Source organism: Sorex fumeus, unplaced genomic scaffold (genome assembly GCF_029834395.1).
Source record: "Sorex fumeus unplaced genomic scaffold, SorFum_2.1 ptg000019l, whole genome shotgun sequence".
Lineage (NCBI taxonomy): Eukaryota > Metazoa > Chordata > Mammalia > Eulipotyphla > Soricidae > Sorex > Sorex fumeus.
This window is the reverse complement of record NW_026606076.1, coordinates 19,966,469-19,992,309: the sequence shown is the minus strand read 5'-3', so window position 1 is coordinate 19,992,309 and position 25,841 is coordinate 19,966,469. Positions and strand designations below refer to the sequence as shown.

General features: G+C 51.6%; 1 protein-coding gene across 1 annotated transcript in view; it reads right to left on the bottom strand.

Annotated features, from left to right (window-relative positions):
- Nucleotides 1–25,048, bottom strand: part of LOC130022007 (zinc finger protein 479-like) — a gene marked incomplete at its 3' end in the record, with an annotated part of 74,330 nt that extends 49,282 nt beyond the window's left edge. The window contains exon 1 of the mRNA XM_056112733.1: nt 24,953–25,048. Within this exon, the coding sequence (XP_055968708.1) occupies nt 24,953–25,048 (96 nt within the window). The remainder of the gene's footprint in view (nt 1–24,952) is intronic.
- Between the last annotated feature and the right edge of the window lie 793 nt (nt 25,049–25,841).

Genomic DNA, 25,841 nt, shown 5'->3' with positions numbered 1-25,841 from the left:
GGGGAAGGGCGTTGACCAGCCCGCCCGCTCCTCTCTGGAAAGAAAGATGGCGGCCGCACGGGAGCCTTGTGGAAAGCAGGTTTGAGCCGGGCTCGGGGGTGGAGCGGCGGGGACCTCATGGGAAGGGGGGCTTTGTGGGCCGTCCCCCATGCCCCACCGAGGTCGCCAGCTGCCCCCCACGAGCGGCTCTCCGGCACGGCCACGGCCCCGGAGGCACAAGGACTTAGCACAGAGAACCAGCCGCTTGGAGCAGAAAAGCAAATGGACTTGTGTTGATCCGCGCCACCAAGCCTGCCCGGAGGGGGAAGGGCGTTGACCAGCCCGCCCGCTCCTCTCTGGAAAGAAAGATGGCGGCCGCACGGGAGCCTTGTGGAAAGCAGGTTTGAGCCGGGCTCGGGGGGGGAGCGGCGGGGACCTCATGGGAAGGGGGGCTTTGTGGGCCGTCCCCCACGCCCCACCGAGGTCGCCAGCTGCCCCCCACGAGCGGCTCTCCGGCACGGCCACGGCCCCGGAGGCACAAGGACTTAGCACAGAGAACCAGCCGCTTGGAGTAGAAAAGCAAATGGACTTGTGTTGATCCGCGCTACCAAGCCTGCCCGGAGGGGGAAGGGCGTTGACCAGCCCGCCCGCTCCTCTCTGGAAAGAAAGATGGCGGCCGCACGGGAGCCTTGTGGAAAGCAGGTTTGAGCCGGGATCGGGGGGGGGGAGCGGCGGGGACCTCATGGGAAGGGGGGCTTTGTGGGCCGTCCCCCACGCCCCACCGAGGTCGCCAGCTGCCCCCCACGAGCGGCTCTCCGGCACGGCCACGGCCCCGGAGGCACAAGGATGTAGCACAGAGAACCAGCCGTTTGGAGCAGAAAAGCAAATGGACTTGTGTTGATCCGCGCCACCAAGCCTGCCCGGAGGGGGAAGGGCGTTGACCAGCCCGCCCGCTCCTCTCTGGAAAGAAAGATGGCGGCCGCACGGGAGCCTTGTGGAAAGCAGGTTTGAGCCGGGCTCGGGGGGGGAGCGGCGGGGACCTCATGGGAACGGGGGCTTTGTGGGCCGTCCCCCACGCCCCACCGAGGTCGCCAGCTGCCCCCCACGAGCGGCTCTCCGGCACGGCCACGGCCCCGGAGGCACAAGGACTTAGCACAGAGAACCAGCCGCTTGGAGCAGAAAAGCAAATGGACTTGTGTTGATCCGCGCCACCAAGCCTGCCCGGAGGGGGAAGGGCGTTGACCAGCCCGCCCGCTCCTCTCTGGAAAGAAAGATGGCGGCCGCACGGGAGCCTTGTGGAAAGCAGGTTTGAGCCGGGATCGGGGGGGGGAGCGGCGGGGACCTCATGGGAAGGGGGGCTTTGTGGGCCGTCCCCCACGCCCCACCGAGGTCGCCAGCTGCCCCCCACGAGCGGCTCTCCGGCACGGCCACGGCCCCGGAGGCACAAGGATGTAGCACAGAGAACCAGCCGTTTGGAGCAGAAAAGCAAATGGACTTGTGTTGATCCGCGCCACCAAGCCTGCCCGGAGGGGGAAGGGCGTTGACCAGCCCGCCCGCTCCTCTCTGGAAAGAAAGATGGCGGCCGCACGGGAGCCTTGTGGAAAGCAGGTTTGAGCCGGGCTCGGGGGGGGAGCGGCGGGGACCTCATGGGAAGGGGGGCTTTGTGGGCCGTCCCCCACGCCCCACCGAGGTCGCCAGCTGCCCCCCACGAGCGGCTCTCCGGCACGGCCACGGCCCCGGAGGCACAAGGACTTAGCACAGAGAACCAGCCGCTTGGAGCAGAAAAGCAAATGGACTTGTGTTGATCCGCGCCACCAAGCCTGCCCGGAGGGGGAAGGGCGTTGACCAGCCCGCCCGCTCCTCTCTGGAAAGAAAGATGGCGGCCGCACGGGAGCCTTGTGGAAAGCAGGTTTGAGCCGGGCTCGGGGGGGGAGCGGCGGGGACCTCATGGGAAGGGGGGCTTTGTGGGCCGTCCCCCACGCCCCACCGAGGTCGCCAGCTGCCCCCCACGAGCGGCTCTCCGGCACGGCCACGGCCCCGGAGGCACAAGGACTTAGCACAGAGAACCAGCCGCTTGGAGCAGAAAAGCAAATGGACTTGTGTTGATCCGCGCCACCAAGCCTGCCCGGAGGGGGAAGGGCGTTGACCAGCCCGCCCGCTCCTCTCTGGAAAGAAAGATGGCGGCCGCACGGGAGCCTTGTGGAAAGCAGGTTTGAGCCGGGCTCGGGGGGGGAGCGGCGGGGACCTCATGGGAAGGGGGGCTTTGTGGGCCGTCCCCCACGCCCCACCGAGGTCGCCAGCTGCCCCCCACGAGCGGCTCTCCGGCACGGCCACGGCCCCGGAGGCACAAGGACTTAGCACAGAGAACCAGCCGCTTGGAGCAGAAAAGCAAATGGACTTGTGTTGATCCGCGCCACCAAGCCTGCCCGGAGGGGGAAGGGCGTTGACCAGCCCGCCCGCTCCTCTCTGGAAAGAAAGATGGCGGCCGCACGGGAGCCTTGTGGAAAGCAGGTTTGAGCCGGGCTCGGGGGTGGAGCGGCGGGGACCTCATGGGAAGGGGGGCTTTGTGGGCCGTCCCCCACGCCCCACCGAGGTCGCCAGCTGCCCCCCACGAGCGGCTCTCCGGCACGGCCACGGCCCCGGAGGCACAAGGACTTAGCACAGAGAACCAGCCGCTTGGAGCAGAATAGCAAATGGACTTGTGTTGATCCGCGCCACCAAGCCTGCCCGGAGGGGGAAGGGCGTTGACCAGCCCGCCCGCTCCTCTCTGGAAAGAAAGATGGCGGCCGCACGGGAGCCTTGTGGAAAGCAGGTTTGAGCCGGGCTCGGGGGTGGAGCGGCGGGGACCTCATGGGAAGGGGGGCTTTGTGGGCCGTCCCCCACGCCCCACCGAGGTCGCCAGCTGTCCCCCACGAACGGCTCTCCGGCACGGCCACGGCCCCGGAGGCACAAGGACTTAGCACAGAGAACCAGCCGCTTGGAGCAGAAAAGCAAATGGACTTGTGTTGATCCGCGCCACCAAGCCTGCCCGGAGGGGGAAGGGCGTTGACCAGCCCGCCCGCTCCTCTCTGGAAAGAAAGATGGCGGCCGCACGGGAGCCTTGTGGAAAGCAGGTTTGAGCCGGGCTCGGGGGGGGAGCGGCGGGGACCTCATGGGAAGGGGGGCTTTGTGGGCCGTCCCCCACGCCCCACCGAGGTCGCCAGCTGCCCCCCACGAGCGGCTCTCCGGCACGGCCACGGCCCCGGAGGCACAAGGACTTAGCACAGAGAACCAGCCGCTTGGAGCAGAAAAGCAAATGGACTTGTGTTGATCCGCGCCACCAAGCCTGCCCGGAGGGGGAAGGGCGTTGACCAGCCCGCCCGCTCCTCTCTGGAAAGAAAGATGGCGGCCGCACGGGAGCCTTGTGGAAAGCAGGTTTGAGCCGGGCTCGGGGGTGGAGCGGCGGGGACCTCATGGGAAGGGGGGCTTTGTGGGCCGTCCCCCACGCCCCACCGAGGTCGCCAGCTGCCCCCCACGAGCGGCTCTCCGGCACGGCCACGGCCCCGGAGGCACAAGGACTTAGCACAGAGAACCAGCCGCTTGGAGCAGAATAGCAAATGGACTTGTGTTGATCCGCGCCACCAAGCCTGCCCGGAGGGGGAAGGGCGTTGACCAGCCCGCCCGCTCCTCTCTGGAAAGAAAGATGGCGGCCGCACGGGAGCCTTGTGGAAAGCAGGTTTGAGCCGGGCTCGGGGGGGGAGCGGCGGGGACCTCATGGGAAGGGGGGCTTTGTGGGCCGTCCCCCACGCCCCACCGAGGTCGCCAGCTGCCCCCCACGAGCGGCTCTCCGGCACGGCCACGGCCCCGGAGGCACAAGGACTTAGCACAGAGAACCAGCCGCTTGGAGCAGAAAAGCAAATGGACTTGTGTTGATCCGCGCCACCAAGCCTGCCCGGAGGGGGAAGGGCGTTGACCAGCCCGCCCGCTCCTCTCTGGAAAGAAAGATGGCGGCCGCACGGGAGCCTTGTGGAAAGCAGGTTTGAGCCGGGCTCGGGGGGGGAGCGGCGGGGACCTCATGGGAAGGGGGGCTTTGTGGGCCGTCCCCCACGCCCCACCGAGGTCGCCAGCTGCCCCCCACGAGCGGCTCTCCGGCACGGCCACGGCCCCGGAGGCACAAGGACTTAGCACAGAGAACCAGCCGCTTGGAGCAGAAAAGCAAATGGACTTGTGTTGATCCGCGCCACCAAGCCTGCCCGGAGGGGGAAGGGCGTTGACCAGCCCGCCCGCTCCTCTCTGGAAAGAAAGATGGCGGCCGCACGGGAGCCTTGTGGAAAGCAGGTTTGAGCCGGGCTCGGGGGTGGAGCGGCGGGGACCTCATGGGAAGGGGGGCTTTGTGGGCCGTCCCCCACGCCCCACCGAGGTCGCCAGCTGCCCCCCACGAGCGGCTCTCCGGCACGGCCACGGCCCCGGAGGCACAAGGACTTAGCACAGAGAACCAGCCGCTTGGAGCAGAATAGCAAATGGACTTGTGTTGATCCGCGCCACCAAGCCTGCCCGGAGGGGGAAGGGCGTTGACCAGCCCGCCCGCTCCTCTCTGGAAAGAAAGATGGCGGCCGCACGGGAGCCTTGTGGAAAGCAGGTTTGAGCCGGGCTCGGGGGTGGAGCGGCGGGGACCTCATGGGAAGGGGGGCTTTGTGGGCCGTCCCCCACGCCCCACCGAGGTCGCCAGCTGTCCCCCACGAGCGGCTCTCCGGCACGGCCACGGCCCCGGAGGCACAAGGACTTAGCACAGAGAACCAGCCGCTTGGAGCAGAAAAGCAAATGGACTTGTGTTGATCCGCGCCACCAAGCCTGCCCGGAGGGGGAAGGGCGTTGACCAGCCCGCCCGCTCCTCTCTGGAAAGAAAGATGGCGGCCGCACGGGAGCCTTGTGGAAAGCAGGTTTGAGCCGGGCTCGGGGGGGGAGCGGCGGGGACCTCATGGGAAGGGGGGCTTTGTGGGCCGTCCCCCACGCCCCACCGAGGTCGCCAGCTGCCCCCCACGAGCGGCTCTCCGGCACGGCCACGGCCCCGGAGGCACAAGGACTTAGCACAGAGAACCAGCCGCTTGGAGCAGAAAAGCAAATGGACTTGTGTTGATCCGCGCCACCAAGCCTGCCCGGAGGGGGAAGGGCGTTGACCAGCCCGCCCGCTCCTCTCTGGAAAGAAAGATGGCGGCCGCACGGGAGCCTTGTGGAAAGCAGGTTTGAGCCGGGCTCGGGGGTGGAGCGGCGGGGACCTCATGGGAAGGGGGGCTTTGTGGGCCGTCCCCCACGCCCCACCGAGGTCGCCAGCTGCCCCCCACGAGCGGCTCTCCGGCACGGCCACGGCCCCGGAGGCACAAGGACTTAGCACAGAGAACCAGCCGCTTGGAGCAGAATAGCAAATGGACTTGTGTTGATCCGCGCCACCAAGCCTGCCCGGAGGGGGAAGGGCGTTGACCAGCCCGCCCGCTCCTCTCTGGAAAGAAAGATGGCGGCCGCACGGGAGCCTTGTGGAAAGCAGGTTTGAGCCGGGCTCGGGGGGGGAGCGGCGGGGACCTCATGGGAAGGGGGGCTTTGTGGGCCGTCCCCCACGCCCCACCGAGGTCGCCAGCTGCCCCCCACGAGCGGCTCTCCGGCACGGCCACGACTCCAGGGCACAGAAACCAATCTCTTAACTAGCTAACTTTTAATAGAAATTCTTCCAGGGTCAATAAGTAAAATAGCAGAAATTCAAAACCGCGCGGCCGCTATTGCGGCCGCGCGACATCATTTTATTCTTAAACCAAGTTGTAGAAAGCAAATCATTTCACAACGCTGTTTCAGCATGTCTGATTTGGGGGGGTGGGTCGTAAACTCTTAACAATAATTGTGCATCTTCTATCGAAATAATCTATCTAGTCAAAGTAGATAGAGTATTAACTAGAACTCATCTGCCTCACAAGAATTGGGAGGGGTGGGAGGTGGGGGTCTATTGGGGTTCGGGGTTAAAAATGAGTATTGGTAAAGGGAAATGTGTTCGGTATCTACATGACTGAGACCTAAACCCGAAAGCTCTGTAACTTTTCCCACAGTGATTCAATAAATAAATAAATTATTAAAAAAATTATTAAGATAAAAAAAAAGAGACTTTTTCCCTACTAAAAAAAAATTAATCAAGGAATACAACTGGATATAATTCCTTCTATAGAAAATTGATGCATCCATTTCAAGAGAAAATGAAACAGATCCACATGTGGGTTTGGTTAAAGTTCAGTGTGGAACCTGTGATGCAGGGGTGAAGACAACACTGCATCGTCACGCAGCTGAGACAGACCACGTGGCCATTGCAAAGCTCTCACCACAAGTGATGCCTTTCAGGATCAATGAAGTTTTTTGTTCATTCTTTTTTGTAGTTTCTATTTATTGGGGGTTGGTGGGTGGAGGGGCACACCATGCAGTATCTAGGATCAGTTCTGTGGGTCTATGGTGTCTATAAGTCGTGCTGGGTAAGGACCATCCATCTCTGTGCAAAGAAAGTATATTTCTCACTGCACCATCTCTAGGGCGCACAAATTAGCTTTCTAAACAACTACCACTGTCAAGTCAATCAAAACTCACAGTATTTTTTATACATGGTTGATTTCAGCACCTAGTGAAGATAAGGGTCCTCTACTCCAACATCAGGCTTTGGAATTCCTCCTTGTGAATCTCAGTCTTCCACCTTTACAATCACATACTTGGTCCACTCCTGCTGGCATAATAATATTTATTCTGTATTCATGAATCTTACCAAATCACTCGTACTTGCTGACCCCATTCCCAAATCAAAGTGCTGTACTGCCAAATCCTGAAGTCACGGTTTCAGTTCTGAAACTGAAGAGAACATGCAATTCACACATCACACATGTCACAGAATGTAGCAAAATGATGCCATGTAGTTAAGAGTACATATCTGTGGGTGTCAAAGTCCAAAGAGTCCCACGCTAAACAAAAGATTCGGATAGTAGAAAACTGTGAGGATCTTGGCAATTCTACACTAGGTTATGTTTTTTTTTTTTTTTAAGCAGACCTGGTGATGTTCGGGGAACCAGGATATTGAACAGATTATTTAACAGGTCACATTCAGGCACTGCAAGGTGCTCCCTGATGTACTATCGGTCAGATCCAAACTAGCTCTGTTATGGTCTTACTTAATTGAAAGCCACGGAAGTAATTACAGGATCATTCTGTGATTGCCAGTCCAGGGAAATGAAGAGCAGCTTGAGTGCGGCACAGACCCAAAGATCCAGGAGAAAAAGTCCCTATTCTCAGCAGCGTGTTTCCTACATGCTCAGTGCACCCATACACTGCACAGGGCCTGAGACAGGAAGGGTCCTCAGACACGCACCCGCACACACGCCTCTCCTCCCAGACCTCAGAGCTCCTTCTTCCAGCCAGGAGATCACCGCAGGCTTCATCCCAGAGTGTCCTGCCCCAACAGAGACAGAGGCATGGATAAGTCACAGGGAAAAGGTGACAGGTGAATGCCCATGTTTTCCTGATATAACTAGGCAAATATCTAAATGGCATGAACAGAATGTCCATTTCCAAAATTCCACATATTTCTAGTTATTCGAGAGGTAAGACCCAAGAAAATATCACAAATACTCTAGACCTGGCCATGTGTATGGCCGACAAGGGGTTGATCAGCACAGTATGTTGTTGGTTTTTGTCTTGCTTGGGGTCTCACCTGGCAATGATCAGGAGTGACTCCTGACTCTGTATTCAGAAATCACTGCTGCTGGTGCTCGGGGGTGATATGTGATGCAGGGGATTTAACCCTCATGTGCCGCTTGCAAGAAAATCACTTTCCTCCCTGTACTGTCTTTCTAGGCCCAGCAGCACATGGAGTTTCCTGAGTCCCTCATGAACTCATCACAGATTTCAGTAAAACTAAGTGCATAATAAATCTGAAAATGTCCAAAGGTGGCAAGAGATGCTTATTTTTTAAGCTGAAAAATGTATCCCGAAAGAGAGCACAGCAGGTGTTTCTCACGGCTAATCCCGTTGCGATACCCAAAATCACCTAGGGTCCGTCATGCCAGCCAGGAGTGATCCCTGAGTGCAGAGTCCAGGAGCAAACCCTAAGTCCTGCTGCAGTCTCACAAGAACCATTAGAAGTAAGTCCAAGCACTGAAATAGGGCAGCATCTAATGAGTTGAGAGACGAGATATAAAATACCCTGTGGTGGAAGAGAGATAGTACAGCACATAGGACAGAAGCGCTGCACACACATGTGGGTTTGATCCCAGGCAGCCCATATGGTCTTAGAGCAAGGCCAGGTGTGGATCCTGAATACAGAGACAGGAATAATCCCTAATTCCTGAGGAAAAAAGAAAATGCAAAACCGTCTGACTTGAGTGACTGGTGCAAAAGTACTCGGGGTCAGGCACCAACATTTTAATTTGCCAAGAGGTTTCAATATACGGTTCCCCATGGCCCCTGAACATTCTTAGGAGTCATCCTTTAGCACAGAGCCAAGAGAACTGTGGACTGTGCCCCCCCCAAACAAAGGCAACAGCAAAACCAATTAAACACACAAAATTTCGTATAGTACACAAAGTAAATTGATGCACCAATGGATGGAACTATTTAAAGGGACCTGAGCAATAACTGGAGAGAGGGATCTTCCCATGGACACAGTCGAAACGGGTTTATATGAATCACCCCATAGGGTCTGGCTACCCCACAAGAGTAATTCCTGAAGACAACACTGAGAATAAGCCCTGAGTATCCAAAGGTGAACCCTAAAACAAGAGGGAGGGAAGAGCTACTGCATGGCTGTCCAACATCCCAGCCCGTCACAGAGCTACTGTTGGACACACAGCTGCCGCCCAACTCCAGGAAGCCATGCGCGTCTGTTCAGACACGGTGGCTCCACACTGCTCTCACCGACAGCTTGCAGATGCTGGTATGTCTCCAGCATTACGTCCCTGTAGAGCTTCTGCTGAGAGGCCGCCAGGCATGACCATTCCTCTGGGGTGAAGTTCACAGCCACGTCATGGAAGGTCACAGCGTCCTGAGTCAGCACACGGAGAGGGTGGGAGTCAGAGTCTATCTTAGCCTCATTACCACTACTGTGAGGCCAGGACCCAGGGTCCTATATTGTCGCTGGGCCTCTCTCCTCCGAATGAACTAGCCTCCATGCACACGCATTGTTGATGGGTCCCAGAAATCACATAAGGCAGCTGGATCTGCTAAAGTGGGAGGATGATATACAGAAGGTTTTTGGATGTATCTGCCTTTCCTGGTAACCCCAGGGCCAATTCGAGCACCACTGGTCCAGTGAGCACTGTAGAGAGGATCACCTGAACACAGACTTGTACGATCCAAAAGACTATCCCTGGGTGTAGCAAAAACTACTGCACGCTCACCGCTGCACCCTCACAGCTCGTGACCACTAGGATTGAGAACTCGACAGTCCATATAGACAACTACTCAGAACAGTGCATGGCATGTGTGCCGGTAGGAACTCACTGCTCAGGACCGATCAAAATCCTGCTCAAAGAAGGTAGAAGTTTCTGGACCCCAACATCTCTACTGGCCTCAGAGATCCTTGGCTCTTTCTCCTTGGGATCGGTGCATGCCCAGAAATCCACACACAAGATTATGTGAACATAAGACTGTATGATCGAGCAGGTAGTCACTCCAGAGTAGGAAGGACAAAAGAGGAGAAAAGCAAGTCTGGTGGCCCAAGTCACTGTAGTTGCCAGGGCGCAAACGGGACCAGCACAACCCAGGGTGCTCTGAGGCCAGTCTGTTTTGAATTCAGAGCACAGAGTCAAGAGGCCAGCTGATGACAAAAACAATGCAAAAGAACCCGAAGTAGCAGGTTGGCGTAACAGGACAGCTGTTCCGGGGACAGTATGTAGGACTGGCGGTCCCCAACATCCCATATGGTCCCACAAGCACTGCCAGGAGCAATGCCAGAGTGCAGCACAAGGAATGATTGCAAGAATCCTTGCTCTGCCACCCCTAATAAAACAGAAAACCCAAGATGAAACCTTTGGACCTCCAGCATCCCTTTGGTCACCTAGACCTGTCAGGAATGAGCATTGAGCACTGAGCTTTGAGTACTCCTCATGCACCACTGGGTCGGCCCCAAAGCTAAATTAAACAAAACAAACATACACAAAAGTAGCTTCAAACAGCAGAGTGGGACGGTCCGATCGGAAGTCTCATCTTGGAATCCGTCCAAAAGAAACTCAAATAGATGACCCAGGAAGCCTGGGCACTCCTGGTACTACCTCATGTCATTCTATCCGTCTACTCCTACCTGGGAACGGTTTATCAGAAGCCGCGTCACCATCTTCTACTGTCACTGTTGTTCTGAGGATCAGCAGGAGGCTCCGTGCAAAGACCTGGAGAAGTCAGAACAGTGAGCACCAGAGAGGAGCACCTCCTCCCACTTCTAAGCTCACACCAGCCACACCCTCCAGCACAGCCTCACAATTCCAACTCTGGGAGACAATGTGAGAAGCTCCTGTCTCCACTGGGGATGCAAATTTTGTTGGCATCTGTGCTGTACTTCAGGAGAGGAGCCTGGGCCCATGTACAGGGGAGGAAAAGACAGCCTTCTCTGATCCCCGAACTCTTCTCTGGCTCCCACAGGAAAGTCCCTATAGGCCCTGCCCTGGTGCTCCCAAATACTAGTGCCCCCTGCAGGCTGGCAGCAGTGCTGCTCCCTGGGAATCGTAGCCTGGAATGTGGCTCCAGGATGTGACTTAGAGTGGACAAAACTTCGACACTCCCTTACAGGGTGGACATGCACCTGGACACTCTGTCCCGGGGACCTCAGTATTTACCACAATGGCAGGTGTCGTCTTCTCAGAGAGAGATAAAGAGTAAGGGGTGCTTTTCAGCTTGATGTGAGGGAGCTGAAATTCATGAACCTAAAAAAGATAAACCAGTATTGTGGTTAGATGGCAGTAATGTGAATTGGGCGCTTGACTAGATGAACCGATCAATCCTCTGCATCCCATATGGCCCCTAGCAGCGCTAGGGACAATACCTGAGCTTAGAGACTGGAGTAAGTCATGAGCATCTCCGGATATGTGCCCTCTCTCCCCCATAAAATATAAAGAACCAAAAATAGCCCCCTCAAATACATTTTTATTGGCAAACCTCAGCAACCTGCAGGCCCCCTTCCCCCTCACATACCCCGCATGATCACAGCACTCATGGCAGACAATGAAAATGACCAGCAACAGGTCTCCTGCCATAAGCTGGAGGGGTTGAAGCTCTGCCCCTCAAATCTGGAGATTCTACAGAAGCGAGCTTAGGGCCAATGGTTCAAACATGGGACTACTGGGACGGTTGGAATAGCCAAGCCCTCGGATGATTCCCGCATTCAGCCACTGTTGCCCCATCCCGGAGCTGGAGACGATCGTGGCCAAAGAGGCACCCTAGAATCACGAACTCAAAACTGTCACTCCTGAGCCCTGAGACAGACCCCCCTGCATCCCTGTAAAACCTCCACCACACCTCACGATCCATCTGGATGTTGGCGAACAAGTGAAAAACCAGCGCAAAAGTACCCCCCAAGTTGGCTCGGCCCCTCGGCTCAGAGTGTGGAAACGGGAAGGCGCAGGGTGCTCACAGTGGGTTGCTTGAATCCTGCAACTAAATCCTTCTTCAGAGTCCCCCTTCCAGGATGGGGCGCAAATTTACTTGTCCCTTGCCAAGTGAGCAACAGTCCCAGTGTCTGATTCAGGGATGGAAAATGAACCATGACATTTATAACATCACTTATGACATCACTTCTGTTTCCATTAGGTACATTAAAGAGCAAGAGTCTAGGCACTAAGAACCTTTTTGCCACCTAGGTGAATCTTTGCTGCAAGGGGGATGGGCTTGAAAAAAGGATTGGAGAGGCAAATGGTGGACTGTTCGGTCACACAATGGGGGCCTGGGGGTAAGGAGAAGTCCCCTGATCCTGCAGCTGTCAACTAACATCGAATGAATGATATCTAAACACAGAATGCTACCCTGACTCTTGTCAAATGATCCTTGAGCTCAGAGACAAGAGTAAACACTGAGCACTGTAGGTTGTGGTGAAAAAATATAACAAGAAAAAAGGCAAATTCTACTGAAGGGGGAAAAATGATGTACAAAGAGAAATTTGAGAGTGAAACATTAAAAGAGTCAAATTTCTGGTCCTTAAAAATCCCCTATTCTTGGGGCTGGAGAGATAGCACAGTGGGTAGGGCGTTTGCCTTGCAGGCGGCCAACCCGGGTTTGATTCCCAGCATCCCATATGGTCCCCTGAGCATTGCCAGGAGTAACTCCTGAGTGCAAAGCCAGGAGTAATCCCTGTGCATCGCCAGGTGTGACCCAAAAAAGAAAAAAAATCCTCTATTTTTGATCTATCCCTGCTACAGAAACTCAGTTTCTCCTGAATCCCTATTGTTCTTTCACCATTGTTGTGCATATATATGTGTAAATATAAGTGTGGCTTTGTGTGATTTTTGTTTTGGGGCCACAACCGGCAGAATCAGGGCTTACTCCTAGCTCTACAAGCAGGAATCACTCTGGTACAGACCATATGGGATGCACAGCATAGAACCTGGGTCGATTGCTTGGATGGTTAAGTCCTTACCCACTGTACTATGGCTCCGGCCTTAAGTAAATGTGCTCCTAGCACACCCAGTTGGATTCCTGAGCAAATGTCCTTACTCCTGGAAAACCAAAACTTTCTTGCTTAAAAAAACAAAACCCTCTACCCTAGTTGGATTCTAATTCTAAACAATTTAGGTTTAACATTGGTTCATCAATTCTCCTCTGCTACAAGGAGCTTAGGCTTACTGAGTAACACCCATCCCAATCACTCCCATTTCCTTAGTATGCATCTTTAACTTCCCTGTGCTCTGCTTCCCCTATACATTAATCACCCAATTCCCATAACCACAACCTTTGGATTGTAAAGTCAGATTCTTCAGAGATCTCTGGATTTTGTATTTGGAAGTGAAATGTTGACTTTCTCTTTCCTTTATATCCTCTGCAGTTTACTTTAGACAAATATCCTTTTTTGCTCCTGGACAAGGACCAGTGCAGTCCCAGGTTAGGAAGATTGTGCTGGGAGGATTGGGATGTCCATGCCCCCAGCCCTCAGCTTTGGAGAGACAAAGGAAGGCGATATTATGCTTTTTTAACTTCAGAGTTAATTGACTGCAGATACTATATACTCTTGGGCATTGTCATGTTTATGAGACTTAAGCCTCAGCTGCCCTTTGTTCTTAGCAGCCCCAAAACAAGAGACTGGATGGACGCAGGATAGCTGTGAGCTAGAGGTCCGGCCAACGCTCTACCCCTTGACAACACATGAGCAGTGGACTCTCAGCTACAATGAAAACCCCAGGAGGCATTTTCAGAAACATGATTTCAAACTGAGAGTATCAGGCTAGTACAGTGCATTGCATGGAGTCAATCTAGGTACAATGTCCAGAGTTCCAAATGGTACCCTGAGCACCATCTGCCTAATGGATGGAATTTTGCCCTATCCAATTATAAATGTTCCTTTTTTAACTCTAATATTAGTAAAGTGACATGGGTGGGACCCAGAAATATGACCAACCTTGTGAGTAATCACAGGTAAACGGAATGGTCTGCTGGGATGTGGGGAGCTTGGGACCTGACCCATATTCTCACTTATAAACGATTTCATGCATCTAAACTCTCCAATTGAGACAAGAGCAACTGTAGATTTGGGTAGGGTGTTGCTTGCACATGGCCAACCTAGGTTCAATCCCCAGGATCCTATAGAGTCTCCAGGAGCACCATCAGAAATAATACCTGAGTGCAGAGTCAGAAGAAACCACTGAGGATCACCATGTATTGTAGGATAATTGTCGTCTGCCCTTGCTCCCTGGGCAGTGCAAGCTTATGTTTGTTGATTGCCCATAACCTTTCAATTACCTTTGTCTCCTGATAATGCTTTGACTTGTAAATATTGTCTTTTTCTTCTCCTTAATGTCTTTTGCATGGTTAGCCATTTTAGAGCAATTGCTTTTTGTATGGATACAGGAAGACAGTTACAAAGAAAAGCCTGAGCTTGAGAGTTGGTCTCCAGATAATATTACCTACTGTACATCAGCTCTCTTGACTGAAGCCTCAGTTTCCCTTACTTCCTCGACTCATAAAGAAGGGTCCGATGAGGGACTAGATGGATCTAGGGCAAGTGGTGAGCTAGCTACCCTGGAATCGAAATGAGCCTGGCCAAAGTACCATAATGCTTATCTATAAGAGCCCGGCCATGGACAAATTTTGTCATAAATCAAAAAGTAATAACTAGACTTGGACGCTGCTGGGATAAGTAGTGATTGATCCAGCCTGAGCAATGTAGTCTAAATCTGTGGTGAGAAGTCCCCAGGAGAGTTACCAACAAGCCTAAAAGTGTCTATTACTGTGTCCATACAGAATGGTAATCATTAGGAAGTAGAACTAAACGTGTCAATTAAGTTGCTGGTCTAAGGAGAGGAGTAACACACCTTCAGGGCTGCTTTTCCTTCGTGGGCTGCAGGTGATGGGGAAGTCTGGAAAACCATTTTTCATTGCGCTTCCCGTGGGGAGGCATGGATTGGGGTCGTGGTGAGAGAAGAAAAAGAGCAGCTTCAGGGAGACAGGGGGAATGAAGGAGAATGAGAAAAGGGATAGTCCTCCTCCACCCAGAACCCCTATCTTCCAGTATGTAGGTGTTACACCCACCAACTGCCCCTGGCGCTGTGTAATCCCATCAATGGCCAAGACCCAGAGACTATAAAACCCTGCTCCTGGAAGAGAACAGCGCAGTCTCCTGCCTCTGCGTCTGGCTTCTTACTGGGGCCTTTTGAATGATGGTGTGTTGAGTTTCCCTCCCCACCCCAAGCAGAGCCCCGTTGAAGAACTCTGATTCAAGCCACAGCCATGTTTAAGACCACTCTCCACACATTCGGACGAGCCTCACACATGCAGGAACCGGCAGAGGAACCCAGGTGTTCAGGACCTGGGGCTTAGATCTCCAAGCTGCTCATATTGGGACTGGGCCTCCTCCACCCAGATCTCCAATCTTCCAGCATGTATGCGTTACACCCACCAACTGTCCCCGGTGCCGTGTAATCCCATCAATGGCCAAGACCCAAAGACTATAAAACCTTGCTCTGGGAAGTGCGCGCCACACAAAATCTTATTATCTAGTCTTATTCTGGAAAAACTGGCAGGCTACCAGAAGTATCCTTCCTACACCGCAGAGTCTGGCAAACTCTCGATGGTGTATTCAATATGCCAAAAACCAGTAACAGTAATGGTTCTCATTCTCCTGACCCTGAAAGAGCCTCACATCTGGCATTTCTTAAAATCTCAGGGATAGGACAAAGGAGGCATTACTGGGGCCTGCTTGAGTCAATCGATGAACAACAGGATGACAATAATACAGTGAGAGAAGAAGAGCCACAGAGTTAGAGGATACGGTTGCGAATTAGAGAGAAAGCTGAGAGTTGAGAGTAAGAGTGGCTGGGGAGATTGGAGAGTTGTCACAGAGAGCATTGGAGAGCGAGTTAGAGAGAGGGTTGGATAGAGCTGGGAGAGAAAAGAGACTGAATAAACTGCAACTAAACAGCAACCAGCCTGGTCCCCATTCTACTTTCATTGGTCCAAAGCAAAAGCTGTCCAAGGTGGAGAAGTGGCTCGAGAGCACCAAATGTGGACAGTGAGAGAGAGCCGCCAAGAGAAACCAGGAACAACTGTTACCGTGTAAATCCTGTTCAAACCCCCAATTCTCATAGGGTCCCCCAGGTCACGCTGGAGTGACTCCTGAGTGGAGAGTCAGGAGTAAGCCCAGAGCACTTCTGCCTGTGATCTGAAAACAAAAACACAAAAAAGTGAACTCTGCAGGGGCTGGAGTGATAGCACAGCGTGTAGGGTGTTTACCTTGGACACGATCAACACAGGTTTGATTCCCAGCATCTCAAATGGTCCCCGAAGAACCACCAGGAGTAATTCCTGAATACATAAGCCAAGAATAACCCCTGTGCATCACCAGGGTGACCCATAAAGAAAAAAAAAAACAGGGAATTGTGTAGTTAATCAGAAAAAAGAACACAACTTTCTCGACTTAGCAAAAGCATTTTTATGAGGGGATCAGAGACAACACAGACCCTGTATTGCTTGTCTGGCACATATCTGACCAGGGTTTAATCCCTATCTCCTCAAATGGGCCCCAAACCTAGCATTATCAATGAGAACCGAGCCGGGGTAAACTCTAATCTCCATTGGGTGTAGCCAATCAAAAATAAATCAATATATTTAGGTGCCAGAACTGTAGTTTGGTATGGTACTGGCCCTGTACACGGCTGACCTGTATACCCTGATACCACACTGAGTACCGTATGGTACCTTTTGGCAGCAACCACAGGGTATGACCATATATATATATATATATATATATACATATGTATATATGTATATATATACACACACACATATATATGTGTGGTTTGTGTATATATATATATATATATATATATATATATATGTAATTTGTTCACAAGTCAACCTCCACCAACCAGTTTTGTAGAATGCAGGTTTGGATTTTGGCGCTACAGGTGGCAGAACTTTGAGCTTACCTGAGTGGTGCTTGGGGAATCCTGCGTTGTACAGGAGACTGTACCATGGCAGATTGCTTGCAAGGATCAGTACTGCATTCCTGGCCTATCTCTGACCCAGGAATTCAAATTCTATATAAATAATGTGAACCTTGTGCGAAAGATACAGGCAGGGGGCATGGATGAGGCCCAGCTGGTAGATAGAGGTCAGGGCAGGGTTGCTGGCAACTGGAGCCTCCTGGTGCAAACCTGAGCCAGAAGTACACACTGCAATTTCAAATGTTTGCAGCGGCCTGAAATAGCTGACAGTGAGTGGCTGGGCACTTGTCATGAACACAAAAGACTTAACTTCACAACCTGAATTGCCAAGGAGTGATCCCAGAACACTGCTTGGTTTGGCAAAATCCCACATAGTGAATCCTCCTCCTGCCCAAATAAAGGTAATGAGGAGTTAACTGCCAACAGAAGAGGTGTAAAAGCTAGTAATATATTCTGAACGGTCAGTCCTCTGGGTTTGTTGTTTTGTTTTGGGACCACATCCAGAAATGCTCAGAGCTTACAGGCCAGGTTTTCAGACTATTATTTTACACCTATGGGTACGTGATTTTATAAAAGAAAAAGAGGATGAAAAATTATACTTGGAGTCAGAGTGATAGTATGGTTGGCAGGGCATATGTTTGGTCCCCGGCATCACATACAGTCCACCAAGTACTGCCAGGAGTGAATTCTGCGTGCCAAGCTCGAAATAACACCTGAGCATTACTGCTGTGTCCCAAAAAGAAAAAAGAGAAAAAAAAGAAAAAAATTAAATTTACCCCAAATGGGATTTTAAAGTCCATAATTTTGTCCAGAGCCTCCAACTCCTGCATTTTCCCCTAAACAGCCATCTGTTGAAAGGGCTCAAGAAATTTCACATGCAAGAGCTTTCAATGAAGGTATAAAGAGGAGAGAGAACACCAGACTAAAGCAGATGCCAGCCACCTGGAAGCCCAGAAGGCGTTCCCTGCTATCCAGTGTCCACTAGTCCCCTGAGCACAGAGCAGGGCACAGACCTCAAGTACCATCAGGTGTGGCTCCAAATCTCATCTCATCTGCTCACCAAGTAGTGAGATACACCCCAGGAGAGGAGCTCAGAGGGCTGAGCACCTGATTTACTTTTGGGGGACATGGCATGACTCCCCCTGCATCTCAGACACACAGACACAAGAGGGGGAGTGTCTCTGACTATCTCCAAGTTAGTAGCAAATGGAGCGGGGGGGGGGGGAAGGGAAAGACAGAAGAAACATTCCAAATCCAAAAAGATGCTCAAAGAATGCTCGTGTGTCAAGACAAATTCTGGAGTGGGAGGGTTGGGGTCATACATAGTGATGCGCAGGAGACAATATCACCTAGTGATGTTGTGGCAGGGATAACTCTGGTCACCGCAAGAAAGACAAACGCCCTCCTGGCTATACTACTGCACCAGCCCCTAAGAGAGACATTAAGAACCTATTGCAGCTGGTCCCCGGAACACCCCTTTCTGTAAGTACTCACTTCAACAGCAGGGCACACCCCTGGTCTTGGAGAGATGGATAGTTGAGATGCTTGGAATCTGGACAGGTGAGGCAGAAATTCTTTTTTTTTTTCTGAGGAAATATAATCACATACGGTTAACAAAGCAAACAATTTGATAGGGTGTTTTTCTTTCAAGCAGCTAAGCCGGGGTCAATATGAAACAGTACATAGGCTCACACACTCCAGCAATGCTAAAAATGATACATGAACTCAGAACCAAGAGTAACCCCTGAGCACTGAGTGCTTCTGTGGCCAAAAAAGTACAATAAATTAAGTAATAAAGACATTTCTGGGGCCAGAACAATGGTACAGCAGGTAGGGAGTTCGCCTTCCATGCGGCCAACCTGGGTTCGATTCCCAAAATCCATATGGTGCCCCAGAACTGCCAGGAGTGACTCCTTAATGCAAGGCCTGAGTAAATCCTGAGCATCGCTGGCTGTGACCCTAAAAATAAAAAAAAGAAATTTCTGTGTAGAGAGATTGGAGACACAGTACAACAGGTGAGGTGCTTGTCTTGCACTCGGCCAAACCAAGTTTGAATCCTGGCATCACATACGGTGCCCTGAGCCCCGCCAGGAGTGATTCCTGAGTGCAAAGGCAGGAGAAGTAACTGAGTCTTGCCGTTGTACTTCCTACAGACTGAATAATTAATTCATTTAAATGAATAAAGGTGTGGTGGCCAACAGTGATCCTAAATTGCATTATTAGAGGGTTTAGGGCACACCCTGGTAGTGCCCAAGCTCTTTCCTGCTAAGATTGCATATTTGGTTGCAAGACCCACTGTAGCACCACCCTGTTGCACACCTCTAGTCCGCAACCTGAGTTGCTTTAAAGCTCCACACCTTGGGGCCTGAGTGACAGCATAGACAAATGAGCATTTCTTTTGAAAGTGGCCAACCCGGGTTGAACTCTGGTCATCCCCTCATGGTTCCTAGCACCACTAGGAGTGCTTGATGGATTTAGAGGCAGGAGTAACCATAATGCCTCGCTGGGTGTGACTCAAAATGCAAAATAAATAAATAAAAAGGAAAGAGAAGCTCCCCACTTCCTTGAACTCCCAGAACCCACTGAATGGACAAGAACCTGTGAAAATCAAGGCTCTGTAAAATGCTTTTGAGCCCCAAGCACATAGAGAATATGCCCAGCCCCTCCCCCCATCCAGGCCCAACACTCCCCAAAAATGACAGGTGTTTTTTTCCTTCATGCTGCTGACCCAGATATGGGGTACCCTGAGCAACCCCAGAATTGACCCCTGAACACTGCCAGGTGGGACTCAACACCCCCCCACGAGGAAAAAGAATGCACCCCCAGGTCCCTTTGATCAGGGAATCCCATGCTTTACCTACTCCACAGTCAGCCTAAGGAACGACAGGGGGCCAGTAACGGGATGTCCTGGGGACACTACTGGGATGATCCACCCACCCCTGTGACTGACCAGGTGCTGGGAGACGCCCCAAAACTAAATTAACGCTGAAGTGCCCTCACATGCTCCATCAGATCTGGGAGGATACTGACGCTCCCTCTAGCTGACACTTTCTGCTTTGTGAGGGACCCCAGCGATGGGTCAGCAGGGAGGGTGCTGGCCTCGCATCCTGACAAGACAAAGGGTTTCCAGATCCCCAGGGAGGGAGTCCTGAGCGCCATCGGGTAAGGGTCTAAAACACATGAAATAATTAAAACAACTTTTTTTTTCACTTTTGTTTGTTCGGTTATTGTCCTTGTTTCTGGAGCTTTCAGAATGACCTTAGCACTTCAAATTCGTTTTCCTCCTCAACCACGTGCTTCATCTACCCACCCACCTTGGGGGGGGCAAGCCTAGGGTTATTCCAGGCTCTGGGCTCACTCCAGGCCATGATCTGACGCTGTGGGGTGCCGGGACCGAACCTGGCCGGCTGCGTTCCCCCCTTACGCATCTTTCTAAGTAAGTTCTCCTCAGTAAAAATGACCATTTCCCCCTCAAAATCAATTTATAAACAAGATAAAGCTTTCGGCAGGAGAGCTCGGTGCGTCCCAGGTGAGGGGCCGCCACCCCGGGCCACTGCCACGGAGCGACCCCGTCGCCCACAAGGCAAGGCGGAGACCCGGAGGTTCAGGAGCTCAGAGCGACCACCGGGGCGGGCGGCGGGGGAACCAACCTTCCTGGACCCCCCTGCTCCCCTGGGTGCCCCCTCACCCACTCCTCACCTTACTCAATCACGCAACCCAACTCGCTGGTACTTCCTAAAAGAAGTCCAGGCGAATAAAGGACCTGGATTCTGTGACGTCATCGGCACGTTCTCCCAGAGCCTTAAAGGGCCAGGCTTCAAATATTCCTGACCTGACCAGGTGCTTGCCTGGTCAGAAAGGTTCATTTTTCCCATTTCTGGGATAAGATCAGGTGATCCAGAGAGCTGGGGGTCGCCAGGTCTGGGATAGATAGAGAGGGATGAGCTGAAGAGATAACATGTCGAGCAGAGAGTCTTTGTATTTACGAAGGAAATAAAATTCACAAAATACTTGGCAAACAGCCACCAAGATCATCACTCTGAGTCCCAACGTTCAATTATTTATTCATTTACAACCCACAGCCACATGCTAGGACCAGGCCCCCAGGATTCCTCCTGGCAGGTGCCAATGAAAATGACGCGCTTCAACAGGGTCCCTCACCATTGGGGGCTGAGGAGCCACCCCTCAAAGTGATCTGGCAGTTTTACCTATGCATGTCTACACAGAAAGCTGCAGGACAGGGCCTGGTAGAACCCCTAGTTGAGAAGCTTTGGATGGTCAAGACTTCTTCCATCAGGAGGTCCGGAATCCTCAAGACCCACAGCCCCCCATGTTCAGCTCCGCACCCAGGCCATGCTGCCTCATCACAGAGCTGGAGACAAAGATGCCCCCGAGCTCACACCTGAGACCCATGTGCCGTGATAAATCCTCCCAATGCAACCAGCAAAGCTCTATATTCTCCTAAAGCCTCTGGAGCACGGCAGACCCCAGGAACTCACTGGATATGGATGGGGGAGAGAGTGGAAAAACAACCACAAAAGTGTCCCAAAAGCTGGCACGATCCCGTTGGTCACATTACAGACACTGCAGGTGAGAGGTCCTCATGTCCTGCCACTAATTGGCCTTCAGTGCCCCCCTTCAACTGAAGTATCATTTTGTCCTTTAAACACATGCCCAGAGGAGGCCGGATCCACTTGACATCATTAGGAAGTAAAGGTGGACATGAAAGACTCCCGTCTGTGTCATCATCCATTTCACCAAGGAGCCTTAAAGTGCCAGGTTCCAAATGCAGACAGACCATTATGGCAGCCCAGGTGAATCAGTGCAGGGGGCATTAGTTCGGATAAAGGAGAGAAGCAAGTGCTGGAGGGGCTGGTCACAGAGTTCAGGGAAGCGAGTTAAGGCAGAGTCCCTTGGTTCTGTACTGGTCAAACATGGAACAAATGCTTCCACACACACGTCCATCATAAAAACAAAAGCAGGTTGAATCAAAGTAAAACAGGAACAGGCAAGTAGGTTGTGAATGGCTCCTGGGACAATGAGTTTCTCTGGGAAGTCATTAATCAAGATGGGTGCAGCGAATCTGAAGCCAGCCTTGAAGATGTAGAGGAACTGGCCTAGTAGCAACCCAGGGAGCTGGAGAGACACTGGACAGGAACAAAGGATGGGAAGAACATCAGAGAGCACTGTACAGTGAACACTCTACCCCTTGAAAACATTCGAGGAGAGAACTCTCACCTTATAAGGAAACTCCAGGATGCAACTTTAGAAACATGTTTTCAACCAAGAGGAAAGGGGTTAGTATTGTGGGAAAGAGTTAGTTCTATGGGGAAAGAGGTTAGTACTGTGGCTTAATGCTTGTATTAAACATGGTTTTCCTGAGTTCCATTCCTGGCATCCAAGAACAACATAAACTCCTAAGAACTGCCAAGTATGGCATGAATTACATAAAACATACTTCAATAAATAAATCCCATGTATGGACCAACCCTAAAAACGGAGACGCATAGTAACTAATGGGCACCACAGCATACCAGAATATTTTGTAGACTTTGTCTTTTGGACAGACCAAAAACGGTTTTAATCATTTCAGTGGCTAGTAGGGTTGAGATTATACCACTTGCAAATGTAAGGTTTTGTCATCTTTTCTCCAAATATAACTGAAATGAGTTGAGTGGAATCCAGGAATGTGACCACCCTTTATAGTTAATCATCACAGCTGATGTTTTTGCCTGCTGTGATGGGAGTTTGGGAACTCTGCCAAGTTCCCACCATTTGTAAAATATTTTTATCAAGGGGCCCGTTCCATCCTTTCAAGGAACCATCAGAAATCTTTCTGTACACAGTCAAGTCCATTTCAACTATCTCTAATCCACCCTATTAAAGAACAATGACAGGGCCATTATCCTAAACTTTTAAGAAATATTTATCCTCAATGCTTAGGGAAATCTAATAAAAATCTGAATACTAGGATCACAGAGTTATACAGCGGGAAGGTGCTTGATTGCACAAGACTGATCAGGATTCAAAGTCCAGATCCCAATAAGGATACCTATGTCCTCCCTCGCAGGTATGGATGAGCTCAGAGCCAAGAGAAGGGCCTGAGCAAAGCGCTCCTCAAAACATAACAGAGGAAGGCCTGAAGTGTGGATGTTTGCCTCTTTTTCCATTCCAAATGATTCACTGCAACATCCTAGTTGGTCTCTATCATACACCCCCCAACCAGTGTCTCTGCCTCAAACCAGAGTCCAAGAAAAAATGAAACACTGGGCTGGAGTGATAGTACAGCGTGTAGGACGTTCACGTTGCTCACAGCCAGCCCGAGTTAGATTTCCAGCATTCCATAGGGTCCCCAAGAACCACCAGGAGTAATCCCTGAGTGCAGAGCCAGGAGTAACCCCTGTGCATCTCTGGGTTTGACCAAAAAAACAAACAACAAACCAAAAAAACCAAAAAGAGTGACACTGATAGCTGTGATTTTGTACCCATTTACTTAGTTTACTTAGTTCCTATTTAATCAGTTTTCACCTGGATTCCGTCAGCAAGACCCATTATTTACAGGGGCTAGAGCAATAGCACAGAGGGTAGGGCATTGGCCTTGCATACGGATGACCCAGGTTCGATTACTAGCATCCCATATGGTCCCCCGAGCACAACAAGGAATCATTCCTGAGTGCAAAGCCAGGAGTAATCCCTGAGCATCTCCGGGTGTCATATAAAAAGAAAAAAAAAGAAAAGAAAAAAAGGACCCATTATTTACAGGTTAACATACACATCAAGTCCAAGTGCTGGGACACTGGCATAGGAAATAGTAATCATTACTATTATTATTATGGTTTGCTATATAAGGTAACTCAGGAGGTTAATTCAGGTTCACCAGGAACTCAGGCCTTCATAGGCGTATGAAAATACACAGTGGCAAGAAGTCTTAAGAGTGTACAGAATGGGAAGATCTTTGTGTTTCCCTGAATTGCAATCATCAGCAATTCCCTTTCCCTCATAGTACTGAAGTCACCAGTTTGATTTGAATTTGAGAACTGTAATATAAAGAATGAACTAGGAGTGTATATATAAGAGATCAAAAGGTTGAAGCTGAGTGTTTGTCATAGGATCCCCCAAGCACCACACTCCCAGAGTAATTCCTGAGTGCATATTCAGGAGAAAACCCTGTATATCTCCCAGGTGGGACACAAAAATGAAAAAAAAAGGTCAAAGGGCAAGCCATGAAGAACCCAGGGATAATGTATGCATTGTGTATCCCACCCAAGGCCTAGGGGAGATTAAATGATGTATTCAAGGCAAACTGAAATTCAGATTTTAGCAATTTCTGGGCATTTGTCTTGCAGTGGATGACCTGGATTTGATCCCTTCCCCTCCCAGACCCACCTGCAGTGATCCTGCCTGTGGAGCCCAAAGTAACTCCTGGGAATTTCTGGTTGTGCATTACCCCCCCACCCTACAAAAAAGTACTTGTTTTGTGTATTGAACAGAAAGTGCTATGTCAGGAGGATCAGGTTTATGAATGACAGATGTGAGCGATTTCAATGATCCCTGTGACCAAGGATTTCTCTGCCTGTAGATTTTTTGGGGGGGCTCACCTCCAGTACCACATGGTCCCCCGGTACCACTGAGAGTAGTTACTGTAAGGTCCCTAGGGACCCAGAGGGAGATTCCAGAGTTAAAACTCTACAAATTAGTAACTCTCCCTTTCCTGCCTAGCAGAGCTTTAGAGTGAAACCATTCCTTATTGGAATGCAAATTCTGAAACCATTTGTTGACTGTTCCCTGTTGGGATGTAAATTCGGGAACCATTTGTTGGGCCTTCCTTATCTATTACCTCTCTTAGGAACTTTATCCACCTCCACAGGAATGCAGGGCTGAGAATCAAAGGAAGCCAGGTGATAACCAAATGTCCTAGTTACCAGATGCCCACTAGCCACAATACCTATGTATGTAAATGCAGATCTTTGAATCTATAGGCTAAGGAGTGATGTACTTTTAAATGGATTGGTTAAGAAAGTATATGTTGTTACAAATCTATTGGCTATGAAATGTGTGGGCTTTGCTGTAAGGCCAGTGAAGGCCTATATAAGATCCCCTTTGAAGAAGTTCCGGGTCTTGCCTCACCTAACTGACCTGCTTGTCTGTTTAGGTGGCTTGACCCTGGCTAGCCAGTCTTACAATAAACCTTGCTTGATGTTTGAAGTCTCTAGAGTCTCTTTGTCATTAAAGGGAGATTACGATCCGCGCCCTAACACTCCCAACTGTCCCACCTGGAGACTAGCCGTTAGCCTGGGGAGGGTGCCTCCACTCCCCCCATCTCTTCTCTGGTCCATTACCTGGACCAGATTGGTCTTCCTCACATGGTCCCAGGTTTTGATGCTCACGACCTTCACCTCCATGTCCACCTGACCGGTCTCCAGGGGGATGAGCATATAGGGCACCTTATGGATAAGGTAGGGAGCACAACCACCCTCTGACACCAGGGGGATCCCGGCTAGGACGCCCTGCACAGAGACTCCTTGTGGGGTAATTCCACTCAGACCTGGGGACGGGGGAGGGGTGGTGGTTGGGATGCGTGTCCATGCTCCCTGTTTCTTGCTGCCCTGAGGATCCCCAGAGCAAGGATACTTCTTCGTGCTGTGTCACCTCAGGGAAGGTGCTGCACTTCCCTGGGCCTGCATTTTCTCTTCTCTACATGTGTCATTGCAGGGAGTGGGAGCTTGGTGGGTTCAATCCGCAGCACCACAAAGAGACTCAATCCCCCAGGAATGGCTGGGTCCTCTAAAGGCCCTTCCGGGTGTCGGCCCAGGGTAGCCCAGGTGACCTCCAGTAACTCATCCTCGAGACCTTACAATGAAATGCCACCCAATTGGCCAGGAATCGTCAGTGGGGACCCCGGTTGATTTCTTGAGCACTGCTGTTGCCCTCCCAACAGAAAGCATCATGGTCGCCCCCTCTCCTCCACTTGGGTGCTTGGAAGGGAAGCAAAGGAGAAAACATCATCGAAAAAACAGCTTTGCCAAGGAGTTCGGTGGTTTCCAGACTCTTGGCGCTCTCTCCCACATTATTATTTTTAATTTATTTTTCTTTTTGGGTCACATCCAGCAATGCACAGGAGTTACTCCTGGCTCTGAGCTCAGGAATTACTCCTGACAGTGCTCGAGGGACCATAATGGGATGCTGGGAATTGAATCTGGGTTGGCTGCATGCAAGGCAAACACCCTA